The sequence below is a fragment of the Symphodus melops genome (genome assembly GCF_947650265.1).
Source record: "Symphodus melops genome assembly, chromosome: 10".
NCBI lineage: Eukaryota > Metazoa > Chordata > Actinopteri > Labriformes > Labridae > Symphodus > Symphodus melops.
Window position 1 is genome coordinate 11626520 of NC_136700.1, and position 16761 is coordinate 11643280.

The 16761-nt window shown below is 38.6% G+C and overlaps 3 protein-coding genes and 1 long non-coding RNA gene across 5 annotated transcripts; 3 read left to right on the plus strand and 1 right to left on the minus strand.

Moving 5' to 3' along the window:
- The first annotated feature begins 1776 nt into the window (after positions 1–1776).
- Positions 1777–4785, plus strand: LOC306830476 (protein FAM98A). Of its 2 annotated transcripts, none has more exons than XM_079354008.1 (8): positions 1777–1960; positions 2169–2275; positions 2948–3073; positions 3198–3445; positions 3535–3615; positions 3705–3821; positions 4095–4241; positions 4348–4785. In XM_079354008.1, the coding sequence occupies exons 1-8, from the start codon at positions 1917–1919 to the stop codon at positions 4519–4521; spliced, it is 1044 nt and encodes a 347-aa protein (XP_079210134.1). In that variant the 5' UTR covers positions 1777–1916; the 3' UTR covers positions 4522–4785. The 2 variants fall into 2 exon arrangements, with proteins under 2 accessions (XP_079210134.1, XP_079210135.1); XM_079354009.1 differs by having other exon boundaries at positions 4098–4241.
- Positions 4786–5418: 633 nt separating this feature from the next.
- On the plus strand, positions 5419–8805 carry chchd2 (coiled-coil-helix-coiled-coil-helix domain containing 2). Its single transcript, XM_079354642.1, has 4 exons — positions 5419–5593; positions 6396–6651; positions 7912–8131; positions 8406–8805. Exons 1-4 carry the CDS (start codon positions 5544–5546, stop codon positions 8414–8416), a joined length of 537 nt encoding a protein of 178 aa, XP_079210768.1. The 5' UTR covers positions 5419–5543; the 3' UTR covers positions 8417–8805.
- Positions 8806–9024: 219 nt separating this feature from the next.
- On the plus strand, positions 9025–14727 carry phkg1a (phosphorylase kinase, gamma 1a (muscle)). Its single transcript, XM_079354826.1, has 10 exons — positions 9025–9234; positions 10162–10297; positions 11744–11922; positions 12034–12088; positions 12171–12236; positions 12343–12506; positions 13272–13362; positions 13502–13655; positions 13837–13962; positions 14416–14727. Exons 2-10 carry the CDS (start codon positions 10215–10217, stop codon positions 14683–14685), a joined length of 1188 nt encoding a protein of 395 aa, XP_079210952.1. The 5' UTR covers positions 9025–9234; positions 10162–10214; the 3' UTR covers positions 14686–14727.
- Positions 14728–15554: 827 nt separating this feature from the next.
- Positions 15555–16054, minus strand: LOC306831014. The gene is made up of 2 exons (XR_013780049.1): positions 15997–16054; positions 15555–15723 (listed from the first exon to the last, which is right to left on the minus strand). It is a non-coding gene; the product is annotated as an uncharacterized lncRNA (long non-coding RNA).
- Between the last annotated feature and the right edge of the window lie 707 nt (positions 16055–16761).

Genomic DNA, 16761 nt, shown 5'->3' on the forward strand with positions numbered 1-16761 from the left:
GCAGATGTCACTCTGTGTTTTATGGCAACACTTAAGTTCAGCTGTAAGGTTGGGACGAATCTGTGATAAAATTGAATCAAGGCTACCCAATGAGAAAAATAAAAGCCTTTTCCATGTTTTATATGAAGTCCTAAGAGCACATGAGATCAAGAGCTGAGATCAATCATTCTGTCCATGGTATCGTTCTGTCAGTGTGTACCAGGAGTCCTACAGTATTTACTGAAACAAACATCATACAGCTAATGATGCCGTTGACAGTGTTGAGTTTGCAAGATAATGGTTGGAGGAAAGGGCATATATTGATTATGGAAATAAATAGTCTAGCATTAGCCAAAACATCTTGAGTGACACAGTGAATTGTAAAATGTGATTGCTGGGATTATTATTTTGACTCTCAAGAGTGCTGGAATAAATGTTCAGACACTTGACACAAAGTAGCTACATGTACAAAAAAAAAGGATCCCTCTACAGGTCCTGCTTTGTTGTTGTGAAGGTATCATCTGGAAAAAATAAAAAGTTGACGTGCAAATAGGAAGGAAAATGTAACTTTAAGTATTCCATTATTCTTTGGATTAAATTAATGTTCTTGTTGCATTGTACTTGTGTCAAGCTAATTCAAAGTACTTCAAAAGGAACAGTGTTGTGGGTATTTTAAAATTCTGCTATGCTTTATATTCTACATTGGTGTGTTTTTTTCTGTCTAGACTCTAGTCATTACATTTGATGGTTCTGTTGAATTCAAAAGCACCAGATGTGTAAATATGAGGATGGGACGGGTATGAGGGGTATAATATTTGCTTCCAGGATGTTGCAAAGTAGAGCATTGCAAAAAAATGGAAATATACAATGAGAGTGGACTTGTCTTCAATTTCAGTCCTTCAGTAGGCTGACTATACTTAAAAAAATAAACACACACACACACACACACACGTCTCAATTGCATGCTTAATTTAGCTCATCCCAAAGCTCTGCTGGCTCCCAGTGGACAGAAACGTAGTTACAAGATTTCAACGTATTCAGGGTTGATTTATTTCCCCTCAAGAAGAGTTTGGAGTAAAGAAAACGTTACTTATATAATATGTGAGTTACATAAGAAGTGTCACATCAGAAGCTTATTCAGTACCAAAAACAGTACAGCTAGTCATGTTATTAATCTTTGAATTCTGAATTTACTTTAGATCGTAAAACATATATGGCAATGTTTGGTGAGCTAAATCTTCTCCCTCATCAATATAGCCAAAGTGTTCATTTAACAATTAACATCATTCATGTATTTGAATTATTTGTCTTACACTTTCCAAACAGACGGTATAATCACATTTTATAATTGTATTAGTGTATGTACATTTATGTATGCACATATTATTCAGTTCAAATACCTTTACAATTTTGAACATTTCTATTTCATTGCATACTGCTAATTGAACTATTATGTCATGAGTCTGAAACTTACTAAATGCTCAAGGTGTGGACAAAACCCTTTTGACCTACTTGAACTTATGTTTCCCTTTTTGCAAATGTAAATGTCTACATCCATTGTAAATGATGGGCAAAAGTTGTACGTTTTATTCCAATATTTATTTCATAACTACATCATAAAATCAGATAGATAAAACAAAAACAAAACAAAAAGGGTTAGGGTTAGGGTTAGGGTTAGGGTTAGGGTTCAACAAATCAATAAGATTAGATCCATGAGAAAGATCCAAAGTTACCCAACATAAAATAATGAACATGTTTTACAGGGGAAGAGATGCATACACACTCCGGTCAGCAGGTGGTGCCATGGGCACAAAGATAGAGAAAGGAAGTATACTATAAGTTGAACTTTAATAATCAGTGTAGAGCCACAGTTTATGGGTAAAAGCTGACTACTGTAATGAACGTATACATATTATTTGTATGACATTACATCGAAAATGGAGAGGAGATTAACAATTGTTTCGGCAATTAAAGCGTTAGGGTAAGTAGCCTGTCAGTTCCGATGTGTGTGCTGCGTAGTTTGTTTCTGAAGACACATTTTAAAAAAAGCTAATATTTGGAATTAAGTTAGCTTTCTTTGATTTATTATCTGATTCTGTGTAAAACATTTACAGGCTCGGTATCAATATTAGCCTGACCTTTTTACTTCACGGTGAACTTTGTGGTTCACCTGTCGTCTTTGCGCTCAGGTACCCGGATGGTTCCTGCCTCACACGGTGTGGCTGTGATGAACTTCCGTGTCCTCTGCTCACCTGGTTGGCTGCAGAGATTAAGACCCTCTGTCCAGAGCTGCAGGGTGGGTTACTAACCACTGTCTGTGTCTCTATGTAGGTTGTGGTCTCTATGCTTTGAGGCATCGAAGGTGGTCGATTTACTATAGTAGACTCACATTCAGACTTTTAAAATTGTGTGTAATATTCACAATTGTGTGTTGTGTTCATTTTAGATTATGTGTTTGTAATTGTAGTTAATCATCATAGTTCAGTCTTTTTGGCTGGTCTTCTCTCTTCTTTATGCTAAAAATCTCCTTATAGATTAGAATATACTTGTATAGTACAATGTTTGATGATGAAGGCTTGTAAAGTTAGCACTGTACAAAAACATGAATACTTTCTATTTGCAAACCTTCTCATGTTTACAAATCATGTGCACGGATTTGTTATTCATGTTAATTGATTTACAAACAGCATTTAAGTGTTTCTCAGTGAGCCATACCGCCAAGTCATAATTCCAACATTTGTTGTCTTTTTTTCTTTTGCGAGGCTTTGTGGGACATTTATAAGTTGAAAAATAAATTGTCAATGAGCTCTGGTTGACAAAATGTACACGAGTGCATACATGTGCTGCCACTGCTTTTATTATTTCATTAGATATCTAAAATGTTTTTATTCATATAAACTGTTTATATAAAAATCATTGAGTTTGCATGTCAAAACATTCTGAAAAGATTTGTCTTTCCATCTTGAAGACTCAAACAGGACAGGTGGCGCTTTACTGGTGGGAGAGCTGAGGAAGTTACTGTCAGACATGTACCTTCCTCTCACTGTGCTGGACTCCGAGGTGCTCGGGCCGTCCATTCTCAACACAGTCACTGGTGAGTAATAATGGAAGTGTGCTGTTTTTAGTTCAACGTAACATATGACTGAAGCGTCATAGATTTTGTACATTTCATGCCAATGATGGGGGTTTCAATTTAAAAGTCTTGTTCATTTGTTTAGAGTTCCTTATATCGGAGTTACAAGCAGCTCGTATAATCAAGTATAAGGAATCGCATGCTGAGGAAGAGACGGCAGAAGAGGAGTCTGAAAAGGAGCAGCGAGTCGATCACAGCTGTGAACATGCTGAGTTGCGTCGGGATGATGAGGATTCTGGCAGAACAAAGGCAGAGATGCAGGCAGAATGGATATTACTGCTGCATGCACTTGACATGGACGCCTCCTCTCAACACTCAGATGTGATGATAGAGGTGAGTTGGATACAAGAAAGAGAGCGAAGTTAAAGTTCTAATCACAAACCCAGACGCACTGACATAGTTCTTAATTTCCTTTAATGAAGGTAGAGTCCCGACTCGCTCGTCTTCCAGGTGGAGACATGTCAAACCCGCTTCTCAGCACCAGCCTCAGTCCAGAGCAGTGGGTATGTTGGAATAACTACAATTTATTATACATCTAATGTTACACTAACATGACGGGAGCTTTTCAACCTTGATTCTTTGTGTTTCTCAGATTCAAGTTAAAAGGATCAATGAAGTCCTGTCAAATGACTATTGGTGTCGGCGGCAGATGATGACTAAACGTTTTCAAGTGACACTGGAATCATTTTCATGGGGAGAAAGACAAAAGGTAAGAATGTTAAATCACTGTATTACTTTAAGAGAAGTCTTCTGAATAATAACATGGTAGTTAGTTGGGCTCTTTTAGTTGTAGATTAAATGGATCTAGATTCTAGATCATTTTAATTATGCAAGTGGCAGCACCTCCCAGCTCTAGTACAGCTCGATACTCACTTCAGCTGTTTATCAAAATGAATTTCTTGCTGCAGAAGATTTTCAGAGGACACATCAGAAATAAACGCATATTATAATCTGTCTTTTTTTTTTTTTTTTTTTTTTTTAGCAGTGGAATGAAGCTCTGGCCTCAGTGCCTCGTCTTTCATCCCTCACTGGCTCCTCCCGGGTCTCTCTGTCTCTTCTGCTTGCTGCTCGAGAGGATCAGTCTATCATTGAGCCGATCAAGGCTGGAAAAAGCACCTCTGTCTACAAGGTACAACTGTTTTTACTGTCATAAGTCACATCTGTAATTCTGAGTGTTGATGGCTGTTGCTCAGATGGTTGGCACATGGTATTTAATTTAGCTTTGGTCCCAACAGACGTTGATGGGCAGTGTACCAGACAGAGGCGGAAGACCAGGGGAAATTGAGCCACCAATGCCGGTGTGGGAAGGTAGAAGAGCAAAAGGAAACAGAGGAGGTCGAGGAGGTGGAGGTGGACACCATCAACGACACAAATTTTCAGAAAAAAAGAAGAAAGGGAAAAAAGAGTAACCTGTATTTTTCTTTGGCGCTACTTGAAAAAAAGAAGTAAAAGTAATATTTTGTCTTTATTAAAATCCTTTTTATGAGATAAAACATGCTGCTGTTGGATGCTGCATTTGATATAATTTTATACTTCCAAAAGGGCCTTTACTTTCATGTAAAGGTACATTATGAGACATTTTGTTGATTTGAAAAAAGAAAAATAATTGGTGGTTTTGCTCTTCCATATATAATTTTGCTTACTCAAGAATAAACCTTTGAATCATGGGATCATATTGTTTTGTTTGTGATGCATTTATGCTTGAAAGAGACCAACAAATAACATTTAGGTTTTATTATGAAAGGCAATCACTGTTTTTAGCTGCAGTAATGTAATATCTGAGAGACCACCAAGTTGATAGAAAATGTAGTTTTGAATACAGTTTATCACAGAATTATTTACTGTGTATGGAGAGAAAATAGTTTTGTGATACAAATTAATAAAGCATCCTATCAATAGGCTCACAGGAAACCAAAATTCATGGCAAGGAGAGTAGATTTAAATCCAAAGATACTTTCTGCTTTTGTTAAATTCTTCCTTTTTAAAGTCTGACCCGTCTGAAGCTACAGACTGAATCGTTCTTTATTTATCTTTTTAGCTTTATCATTGTTGGGGATCAAGTTTACACTGCAATACATATCTTTATTTGTGTTATTATATGTAACTTGTGGTTTTATAGAAATTTCAAACAGACTGTATGTTTACACTTAGATAAGGGCAGCAAGAGAATGGTCTTGACTATTACTTTAAAAAAAAATAAACGTGGATAGATGTTGGGCTGCAAGCTATTTGTTTTTTTTCTTGTAGTCTGGGCTTTAAGGAACTACAGTTTGTGACTGACGTAAACACCTACCGGAAGTTACCCGTAAGACAAATGATGTAACACACAGAAAGTTCCGGATTAGCCAAAGGTCGACACTTTACTGAAGCGAGTGGTTTTAGAGCCGTTACTTTCTATCAATCAGATATTTACAGACTTGTAGTTTAAAAAATGCCAAGAGGAAGCAGAAGCCGGACATCCAGGATGGCCCCTCCAGCCAGGTACATTCAGTCTTTCTCATCATTTTCTTTACACAGTCGAGGTAAATGTGGTGCTTAGGCTGCAGATATGTGAGGTAACGCATGTTAGCCTGTGTCCGTCAGGGTTTCATCTTATAGTCTCAGGAAATACTCACTTTAAAATGTGTCTTTACATCTGAACATGTCTCTGTTAGACAGGAAAGACATTTTACTGAAAAGACTTTGAGGGACGTAATGAAGGTCACACGGTCTAATCTGCGTCATTGATTAGTATATATTTTATTATTATTACCACCATTATTTATCTGATAGTGGAGACACGATATGAAGGTTTTAATAAAATATGATTTAAAAAAAAACCGTTAGTCATGTACATTTTAACTGCACCTAATAAAGACTGTTTATGGTTTCGTCTTAGAAACTCTAAATATCACATGTAGTTAAATCGTCCTTACACGAATGATCATGTTTTTACTCTATTACATATTCAGTGACTCACTCTTACTTAACAACATACATTATTTGTACTTGTGAATAATATTTTCCCCACCATATTGTAAACTGTTGAGTCTGATTTAGGCTCATTTGTCGGTAGCTCTTTGACAGTGGAGCAGAGAGTCTCTCCCTTAAGCTTCACATACTGATACATACTTTATCTTTTATAGCACTCATATTTACCACTGGTTTAACTCTGTGCCTTGACATGTATGTTGGTGATGTATATCTAAACAGAATACACACAGCCCCAGGAGGTATGGGGAGTATCAGTTATCGACTGTATTTTGGGGTTTTCTTCTTACTTTATACTACATTGTCTTCACAGCCGTGCTCCACCATCACCTCAGCCTATGGCTCGGGCTGCACCTCCTCCCTCCTATGCCCCTGCACCAGTCCATGCTCCCCCATCAGCTGTAGGAGCTCCAGCAGCACCCAGGCAGCCAGGGATGTTTGCTCAGATGGCGACTACAGCGGCTGGTGTCGCAGTTGGCTCCGCAGTTGGGCACACCATTGGCCACGCCATGACTGGAGGCTTTGGTGGAGGAACCTCTGAGCCTGCCAAGCCCGACGTCACATATCAGGTAAATAAAGGTTGTTGGAGCTGAATAGCTGCAGGGAGGGGATTAGTGTGTCTGAAACCTGGAAGGGAGGACTTAAGTAGAGTAAGTGTTTGGAACTTAATGGAGGAGAAATTTGGATGAAAACAGCCTTGATTTATTCCACATCAGTATCAAATTAACATGCATTATAGTTACTGAATACAGAAATCAATACATTTTAGGAATATATATGAATGATCACAAAAAACCCTTGGTGAGAACATCTTGGATTAACTGGAGTCTGCACGTCTGGAGTTTTTCTCACCTGTGTTAGTGTTTGCTTTTGGTCTAGTTTTTACTGTGTTTTCTTTAGTGTAAACATGTAGACACAGAGAGAATGAAATGAAAGGATCAGTGTTAAGAAAACATCAGACGTATGTATTCTGATGTAAACAACATTCAGAGGAACTATTTCTGCTACAATAAAAAATAAAACATGGTTAACATAACAGTAATGATTATAACTTTTAAAAAGAGAGGAATAAGTGAAAATGTGAATATAAGTGGTGTTTGTAGGAAGGGGTGATATCTATGTCATGGCGTTGTCTCGTTCAGTTTTGATGAGAGTGAAAAGGCAAAAAAGACACTGAGCAAAACAAATAAAAAACAAATGAAAATAATAGTAACAATAGTGGTAACAGTAATTACAATAATAGTAGTAATAGCCACATAGCTGTTACGTGTATTTGGAGAAGAGGGGAAGAAGAAGCAGAGGGAATTGAACCAAAAATGGTGAGGCAGCACAGTGACCATAGGATGTGGCGATAATCAACAGTATGATCCCAACCCTAACCATGCAAAGGCAGCACTGTCCTGTAGGGTAAGACATGTCTGAGGGGAAATCTATATGCATGTGTGCCGCTGGATTAGCTCAGTTAGTAGAGCAGGCGCCTCATGCAGAGCGTACAGTCCCCTCTCCGGGAGTCACTTTCGATCTTGACCCTGTTTAGCGCACGTCACCACCACTCTATTTCTCACATTTCCTGTCTCTACATCAGTCCTGTCATATTAAGGCCGAAAAGCCCTAAAACCAGTATTTATAAAAGATTTCATAAACAGTTGATGTTTATTTAATGCTCATAACAAAACTCTTACCTATACCTCCTCACACTGTTTGGGTTGTTGTCTTTAGATATAAATTGAAACAAAGGTGCTTCTCATCACTTGCATAAACTTGATCTTGAAATTCCTTGTGTACAGTTGACGCATGAATTGTCCCATCGTCTGCCTTGTTTGTTTTAGGAGCCATACCAGGCCCAGCCTTATCAGGCTCAGCCCATGTACCAGCAGCAGCCACAGTCCATGTACCAGCAGCAGCCACAGTCCATGTACCAGCAGGAGCCGCAACAGCAGGCCTGCTCCTACGAGCTCAAACAATTTGTTGAGTGTGCCCAAAACCAGAGTGACTTCAAGCTCTGTGAGGGCTTCAGTGAGGTGCTTAAACAATGCAAGTTTGCAAATGGTGAGTATGATATCATTATTGTGTTTTAATGCCAAATAAAGGAACTTTGCATAAGTACTTCATCCTGATTTTACAGAACTCTTGTATGGTTCTAATGTTAGTGTTTTACAATACCCTACATGACCATGGGGTGGCGTTGTTGTATTTTCAATGTTTCATAAAACCATCTTTTCTTCTTGAGGTGTCTGAATTTGACAAGAATGCTAAATTGAGTGATATAATAATAACATTACCGGTAATATTACAAATGATTAAACCTTTATTTTCTTCACAGGTATGTCATGAGAAAACATTTGAAGAACAAGAAGAAGCAGCACACACTGACCTAAGCAATCATACAGGACACCAAGAAAACCAAATTGACAAGAGATTATTAATAAACATGTTTTATCTTGACAGCTGATTATTATCAGACATCTTTGTAGTCTTTTCTCAGGACAGTGCAGCAGAGCTTGTTATTCATGTCTTATAAATACTGTTTATACATTTTGGTTGTGCATGCTTTGAGTTAATGCTAGTTTTTTTTTTTTTCCATTAGCTTCAGTGTGTTAATTTATGTTCTGCATTTGTAGATCAAGATAACTTGCAAAAACAACTGTTTCAATAATTGTGGATTTAACAGTCTGTAACAAATCTTAGTTTCAAAACAATAAAGCACTTGAATCATACAAAAACTGTAAGGTGTGATGATTGATTTCCTGTTGAGACAGACTTCATGGTTACACTGTACTGTTGAAGAAATATTTCAACATACAGTGTCTCACAACAGCTGCAAAGCAGAGAACTAGCACCTGTCATGTCGCTCACTGCATCAGGGAACATTACTGGGTAGAAAGTTGCATGTGGAGCTGCTGCGGGGTATTATTGCATGGAACTAGTTTTTGTGTGGACACGTGTTCAGAGTGTGCTGCTGTGGGGACAGCAACTTATTTTGGGCGTTTGACATTAAAGCTTACCCTTTGAAATGGCAGCGGCCCCGGGACAGCGCCACAGCACCGGGCTCTGACCAGACGTCCTTCTTACTCGTCTCTCCACGGTGTGTCCAGGCTGACAAATAATCTATGGACTCTGTTCGTGTCCGGCCCTGACCAGCACGAGACACGGTGAGTGACCACACGCTGTTTTCTTTTATGCTCTTCTGTTCGTGTGCACGCCAGAAGGTCAAACTGGATGTTTGTTATAATATGCTCGGAACGATACTTAAAAGCCCTTTTCATTTTTTGTATCAATTTACACGCACGATCCTTAAACCGTAATGCGTCCCGTAGACTAAAGACTGAACTCGTCCTTCATCAGGCTAAAAAGGATGTATCTACTTCTTCTTGGAATCTTCTTCGACTTTTTTTGAGCACAAGCTGAAACGCGCATAAACAATTTAATTCCTGAAACATTAAGTTTATGTTTGCCCTCCAGTTATCTATGCAGCAGGTTCAGATTGTATTTACTGATGAACACATTTAAAGAAAGCGCCATTAAAATGTATAATCCTATAGTTCTTCTTCAGTACTTATGACAGAGGATTATGTGCCTTTACTGGATAAATTGTTTGATCTAATAGAATACATAACTGTGCAGGCTGAGTTGGCAAATGGTCTTTTTACAACTTGATATAGGCCTATACTGTCATTAATCAACAGAATATTTATAAGTTAATTGGGCTTTTTTATTTCCAAAGGTTCATGTGTCATGTTCAAAATGTTTCCTTTGTCCAAACAATAGTAAAAAACAAAGCCAACATAACATTTACAATACTAAAAACATGATAAAAGTAGCATATCTTCCAACACAAGAAGCTAAAAGTACCAAATATTTTTAATTTCTTTAAATATTAAACATTAAATTTAAAAAGAACCTTGTCAACATTGTTGCAGATGAATTTATATTAGCTTATCTCAAAGCTCTATGAGCTTATTATAAGCATCCCATTAGTTGAGTTTAACCACACTGTGTTGCCTCTTTACATGTGATGGCAGCCGCAGTGATGGTTAAGCAAATCATAATAACACTAACTGGTAAACTGTTCCTGTCAGATAATCTGTTGTGAGCTGTGAGAGGAGAAGTGTGAAGCGGCATCACATCCATCATGACCAAAGAGGAGGAGATCCCTGACTGGGTGGGAGCGAAGGAATTTTATGACAAGTATGAGCCCAAGGAGATTCTGGGAAGGTATGTATTAAAATGTGCTACGTTGGCGGTTTCACTAACAGAAGGGGCCAGTTTAATCTGGGATCCTTATAATTGCTGCTTATTTTTTCATTCAAGTTTTGCTCTAGGCTGGAGATGGGGGTGGAGTCAATGGGCGAAGAAAACAGGGGAGGGGAGTTTTTTTTTTCCTACCACAATCCAACTTGTGATGTCACAAGTTGAGAAAATGTGGGCTTTTCCGTCTCTGTTGTAAGACTTACACAGACAACAAACAAAGGGCTGTATGGATTTATTTTACATTTTGTGGGTCCGTAGACGCTCAGGTTACCCAAATAAACATTCAGAAACACTGTAAAAGTAGATTTTTTATAACATGTCCCCTTTAAACAACCGGATGAATCTTTCTACATTTTTTGATTATTGCTAGGAAAGTACAAAACACACTCTTTATTTTTTTAAGTGGACAGCCCAAAATTCTCTTTGACCCCCGGCTCCTCACCAGCATTTCATTCAACACTCTCCTTTTTTAGGGTATCCACTGTCCTCTAATGGCAAAGAACCCCAAAGTAACTTAAGAATCTTTGACATGCAGGCTCATTGTTCACCTGTGTCTAGTGTCTACAGTATTTGTGCTAAGCCAATAGGCTGCAGACTGAAGTGTCATATTCAACAGACAGACATGTCAGAGGAGATTTTTTAAAATTGTTTTAACTCTCTTCAAGAAAGTACACTATTCCTCTCAGGAGGGATTGAACATGTATCGTGCTTTTTACCTAGTTAGCAGCTTTGGTTAGCATGACTAAAAAAACACATCTTTTTAAATGTATGGTCCAGATAGACAAGATTTTATTGAACAGAAGAAATATTAGAAGTAGTTTTGATCATTTTAAAAGCTTGTCCTCAGAGTGAATACTGTAAAAGCAAGCAGACTGGTTTCTCCTTGAAGTTTCCAAAAAAAGCCCCCCTAAACAAATCTTTACTCATTGTAATTCCCCTCCACGCTTCCCATGGTGGAACGGTTACGTAAGCCAGTAGTGTCCAAAGAGGCTACGCTCATTAACTCCAGCGTGTTTTGGACAAAAGTTTAGTGTTGAGAGCAGCCCGGGATTGGACGGCACACTGTTAGTATTATGTAACTTCACTCCCTTTCTCACATGTAGGTCATGAGGTCAGCGGATGTGGACAATGTGTTTAGCTGATGTAGTACATGGCACATGGTATGGTCAGGTCTCACAAACAGTGGACAGAGAGACTGTGTGGTATACTCTTACATGGATGTGACTGATTACATACTTAAACTGCTCAGTAGTTTTCAATAAAGTTGATCACAAACTGTTTGTTGTTGAAATGCCAGAGTGATGCACATCTTTGAATCCAGCTACGCAAACACAAACTGTCTGTGGGGGGGGGAAAAATGGAACCTCACAAAGCTGTAGATAACAAACGTGCTGTGTTTCTCTGCCTCAGGGGAATAAGCAGTGTAGTGCGCCGCTGCATCCACAAGCAGACGTCTCAGGAGTATGCAGTGAAGATCATCGACATCACTCCGTCAGACAAGATGACTCCGCAGGAGATCGAGGAGATCAGAGAGGCGACAGTGAAGGAGATCGACGTCCTCAAGAAAGTGTGCGGACAGAAAAACATCAGTAAGCAATCGACAGAAGCTGATAACAAATGTTTGCTAAGTGTTTGCTCTCAATTGATCCACTAGTATGATTAAATTCTTAATAAACTCACATTTTCTTTGTCTTCCCCAGTACAACTCAAAGACTGCTACGAGTCCAAAGCCTTCTACTTCCTAGTTTTCGACTTGTAAGTGTGAAATCACAAGTTTCTCAGTTTTTAATATTGTTGATAGAACAAAGTAGTATTTGTGTCATTTCTCTTAACAAAGGATGAGGAGGGGTGAACTTTTCGACTATCTCACAGAGAAAGTGACTTTGACTGAGAAGGAAACCCGGTTAGTAAACGTTTTATTTTTCATTTGAAATATTTCCTATAAGGTAAAAGAGACAAAGTAATCAGATTTTTTTTTTGTGTGACCTGAATATCTGTGTTGTTTTAAGAAAGATCATGCGAGCACTGCTGGAAGTGGTCCAGTTTCTTCACAGCGAGAACATCGTCCATCGGGACCTGAAACCCGAGAACATCCTCTTAGACGACGAGATGAACATTAAACTCACTGACTTTGGTTTCGCTGTGCAAATTAAGCCAGGACAGAAGCTCAAAGGTCCGTAAACACATCATTACATTTTCTTTTTTCCCAAGTAAGTTTAAGATCATTTCATATAAAGATCTGACCGTTCATTTTTAACATAGTTACTGACATGAATGCAACAGAAGCATGCAATGTCCTGAAAACATTAACTATGTTTACAAGCTGTTGTAAAGCTGCTACAGCAGCTGCTGCTGCTGGTGAGCAGAGGATTCTTGGAAAGATTACATTGCAACAGGAGACTCCGATCTATTTGCTGCAGTCGCAGACACTCGGAGTACACTGACCTTTCAAAAAGACTTCTCAAAAAGAGTCCTATTATGAGTAGAGGGAACTGGCACTGTGAATGTTTGTCAGAATGTGAATCATATAATACTGTGTGACGTGTTAATAAGTGATGTTTATTTATGATTATTTAAATCATTAGGTAGCTAGTATTATTGATACTCCATGTATAAATATCTATCTCTGGTTCTAGTGTTCAATAGAGAAAAAGTGACGTTTTCGGCGTCCTTGATTTTTCTGTAATCATAAATTGTTGGAATTAATAAAAAAACATGGCCTTGGACTAAAACTACATCCAAACCTTCCAATTAATATCATGTTTGGTTTGAATTAGCTATAATACTTTTGCTTTTCTAAGAAATATACAGAAAATCCTTCTCAAAGAACCTTCTGAATATTTACATCACGTGGTTTAAAGAACGAGTGGTGAAACATTTTGTTAAGCATTGTAAATATGTCTGTTTGAGTCATAAGTTTGTCATGTGTGTAATGCAGAAGTGTGCGGGACTCCAGGCTACCTCGCTCCTGAGATCATCGAGTGCTCCATGGATGGAGGGCATGAAGGGTACAGCACTGCTGTAGATATGTGAGTGTGCAGAATTGAAACTGTATAATTAATGTAATAATGTGTTATCTAAAGATTTTGAAGATTCTGTTCTGGATGACCAGCATGGATATTATTGAGACTCTTGATAAGATCTATTTTCTTCTGCTTGGTGCTGCAGATGGAGCTCGGGGGTGATCATGTACACGCTACTTGCAGGCTCTCCGCCCTTCTGGCACAGGAAACAGATGCTGATGCTGCGGATGATCCTGGCCGGGAAGTATGACTTCTGTTCTCCAGAGTGGGAGGACCGCTCGGACACCGTGAAAGATTTGGTGGGCTTTTTTTTCTCACTAAAGCAATAATCTGATCTGAAATGAAATATTTAACTAACCATAAAGACTGTCCCTGCCAACCCGTAATGATGTTTTAAAATCGCTTGTATCAACGAGTACAAAAAGTGAGGCTGCAAAGGAGGTTTTAATGATATACAAATGAATTAAACTGTTTCTTCAGATCTCTCGGATGCTGGTGGTGGACCCAAGGCAGCGATATACCGCCACCGACGTTCTCAACCACTCGTTTTTCTCTCAGTATGTGGTGGATGAAGTGCGACAGTTCACTCCATACAGGCGCTTCAAGGTGAGACGTTAAAGCCTTTTTCAGAGACTTAATACCTTTGATTCTGATTTATTTATTCCCAACTCTGAATGTGTATGTTAAAAATATAAAGACAGATTTATACAAGTTCAATTTTACTGAGAGATGGCACCTAAATGTCACACATTGTGTCTTTCCTGAATGATAAACCAACACAGCCGATGCATAAATCATTATATTTAGACATTTTCCTCAATTTACTTAATTATATATTTTTTAATGTACTGCTCAATTTTGGCAATTTTATTTTGGTTAAATATAACTTTCATTTTAAATGAAGACTGAGTCTACCCAACAGATGCTTCTACAAATCACATTTGATTGAATGAGCACCATGTAATGATTTGGGCCCTAGCCTTTTATCAGTGTCAGATATTCCCTTAATCCTCTTCAACACCAGTAAAGTCCCCCCCCCCCCCGTCTTTCCTCCATCAGGTCATCTGCATGACTGTTCTCGCCACAATGAGAATCTACTGCAACTATCGCCGAGCAAAGCCCGTCACCAAGGATGTTATCAAGAGTGACCCATACGCTGTCAAGCCCATCCGCAAGCTCATCGACGCGTGTGCCTTCAAGATCTATGGCCACTGGGTCAAGAAGGGACAAACTCAGAACAGAGCAGCACTTTTCGAAAACACTCCCAAAGCCATCCTGCTGTCAATGGCTGCCGAGGCCGACGAATCACATCTGGTAAAGAGCATTTAATACTCAGGACACATCTATTGCAGCGTCATGGTTTTTTTTTTTTTTTTAAACAAATGAACTGGTTAAAGGTAACCTACTGCTACAAGACCTTCTAGTCCGTCGTCCAAAATTGTGAGCATTTTGTGCTCAGAAATGTTGAAATGCAGCGCTGGCTGTTACACCGGGATTGATTTTTCCTGAAGATCATAGGAGTGTGCATAACAAGACTTCAGCAATAATGCTGTAAAGGCTTACTGCACGACACAAAGACTCATAACTAGTTCAATAGCATTTCAGAGAATATATTGAATTGCAAGTTGACACATTTGCTCACATCCCTGGAACAATTTAGCCGGTCTTCAAGTTAATAGATCCGTATGTTGACAAAGATGCATTATTTCTGTGATGTTGTAGTCTCTATATTTTAACCGTTACAGGGATTCAAGTTTTTTTCCATGTTAAAAACTGTTTTCAATTACAATTGATCATGGTCAGAGTAAAGTGGCATTTGGGTTGTATTCTGATAAATGGTTGTAGTCATGTAACAAATATCCTACTTGTAAGAACTGTAAGCCTTTGCTTTACACCCAAAGCAAAAATGTGTCGTCTAATTTTAGCTTCCAGGAATATGAGACCTGTATACTTGAACTGCATTGATTTACACTTGTCCAGCGTGGCTCTTTGATCATTATGCACGATGGACTCAACTGAGCTGTAGGGAAGATTTTAGGATGAGAGCACTTTAAAATGTTGGCCATGGATTATTTATTAAACTATTAAAAGTCTAGTAATGATAACGCTTCAACTTTTGTTCTGATTTTTTAAGTTTCCCTTTTGCGTCTTTATTCAAAACCTTGACTCTGGCAAAGTAAACAAATTCACAAGACCCATTGTAAACATAGTTGCACTTTATTGGGACAGAAGAGTGAGGGGCATTTTACAAACGTCCCTAAAAGACAGGTCATCACATGTATTTTAGAAGCACTACTGTCAAGCTCTTACCACTCGTGAAGGAGTCACTGTCTCATGTTCTGGGTTCTGAAGCACACAGTGGTTATCCTGCAGGATTTATGAAACAGGAGAGGAATCAATACAAAGAACAAACAGACTGAGCGTGAGAGCAGCACTTTAAAATGTATCTTTGTACTCCTTTCTATGCAGTCTGATGAGGCTGAGGGAAGCATTCATCCAGTCTTTAAGCAGAAGTGAGACAATGCTTTTGCATGGTGTCTGACTGTATCCATCACAGATCAGCTGGAACAGAATTCGGCCATGCCTTGGTGGTTATTTTTCTTTTCGTGCAGGGTGTAAATTGAGTGTGTACAAACATACCATCCACCTTTCTTCACATGCTGGAAGGGATTTGTTGAAGCTGCATGACAATCAGAAGGCAAACGCTGCAACAACAACAGAAAAAAGAGATGAGATTAGTGTGTAATATATTACTGAGCGGTGGAACTTTGTGAGTGGGACAGCCCAGCATTAGTTTCAAAACTGAGGAGTGTCTAAGTTGAGCAAAGCTTCAAATACTAAAAAAACAAAACAAAAAACTTAAAAGGATTTGCCGATTCAAAAATATAAGTGAAACAGCTACAGTATATAGTCATATTTCTGTATTCAATCTGACTTAAGGATGAGACACATCACTAGTGCTCTTATCCTGTTGTTGAGTCAGTGTGTAATCTTTTATGTAGCATGGTGTCTGACTGCATTTACTACTTATAGAGTAATACAGAATTCTGCCATGCATTCAAATGAGACCTTTCTGATTTGACATCAATTTTGACTCAAGCAGAAAACAAAAGTGCAGCACGCGGTGTTTTAGGGGCTCGAGATTATGCCATTACAAATAATTTAAGATTGAAAATATTTCATATATATATAGATATATCGTGTGTTAAATCGTCATGCGTTATTGATGACTTCGGATGCTAAATGAGGCAAGGTGTCTCCTCCTTACCTCGACCGCATGGTAGCCCATGTGCTTCAGGATGGCAGCTTCTCCATTCAGTCAGGACTTCCCCTGCTGTTTATCCACTAAAACAACAGAAAACATGTGAACATAAAGCCATTTCTTTTAAATCAACCTGAGCATCA

What these genes read in the sequence shown, in the direction of transcription:
- LOC306830476 (XM_079354008.1), top strand. Translation starts at nt 1,917, where the DNA reads ATGGAGAGGAGATTAACAATTGTTTCGGCAATTAAAGCGTTAGG. An exon ending in TCGGCAATTAAAGCGTTAGG is followed by an intron (nt 1,961 to 2,168) that starts GTAAGTAGCCTG and finishes CTTTGCGCTCAG; the next exon opens with GTACCCGGATGGTTCCTGCC. An exon ending in CCTCTGTCCAGAGCTGCAGG is followed by an intron (nt 2,276 to 2,947) that starts GTGGGTTACTAA and finishes TCCATCTTGAAG; the next exon opens with ACTCAAACAGGACAGGTGGC.
- chchd2 (XM_079354642.1), top strand. Translation starts at nt 5,544, where the DNA reads ATGCCAAGAGGAAGCAGAAGCCGGACATCCAGGATGGCCCCTCCAGCC. An exon ending in AGGATGGCCCCTCCAGCCAG is followed by an intron (nt 5,594 to 6,395) that starts GTACATTCAGTC and finishes TTGTCTTCACAG; the next exon opens with CCGTGCTCCACCATCACCTC. An exon ending in AGCCCGACGTCACATATCAG is followed by an intron (nt 6,652 to 7,911) that starts GTAAATAAAGGT and finishes TGTTTGTTTTAG; the next exon opens with GAGCCATACCAGGCCCAGCC.
- phkg1a (XM_079354826.1), top strand. Translation starts at nt 10,215, where the DNA reads ATGACCAAAGAGGAGGAGATCCCTGACTGGGTGGGAGCGAAGGAATTT. An exon ending in CCCAAGGAGATTCTGGGAAG is followed by an intron (nt 10,298 to 11,743) that starts GTATGTATTAAA and finishes TCTCTGCCTCAG; the next exon opens with GGGAATAAGCAGTGTAGTGC. An exon ending in CTCCATACAGGCGCTTCAAG is followed by an intron (nt 13,963 to 14,415) that starts GTGAGACGTTAA and finishes TTCCTCCATCAG; the next exon opens with GTCATCTGCATGACTGTTCT.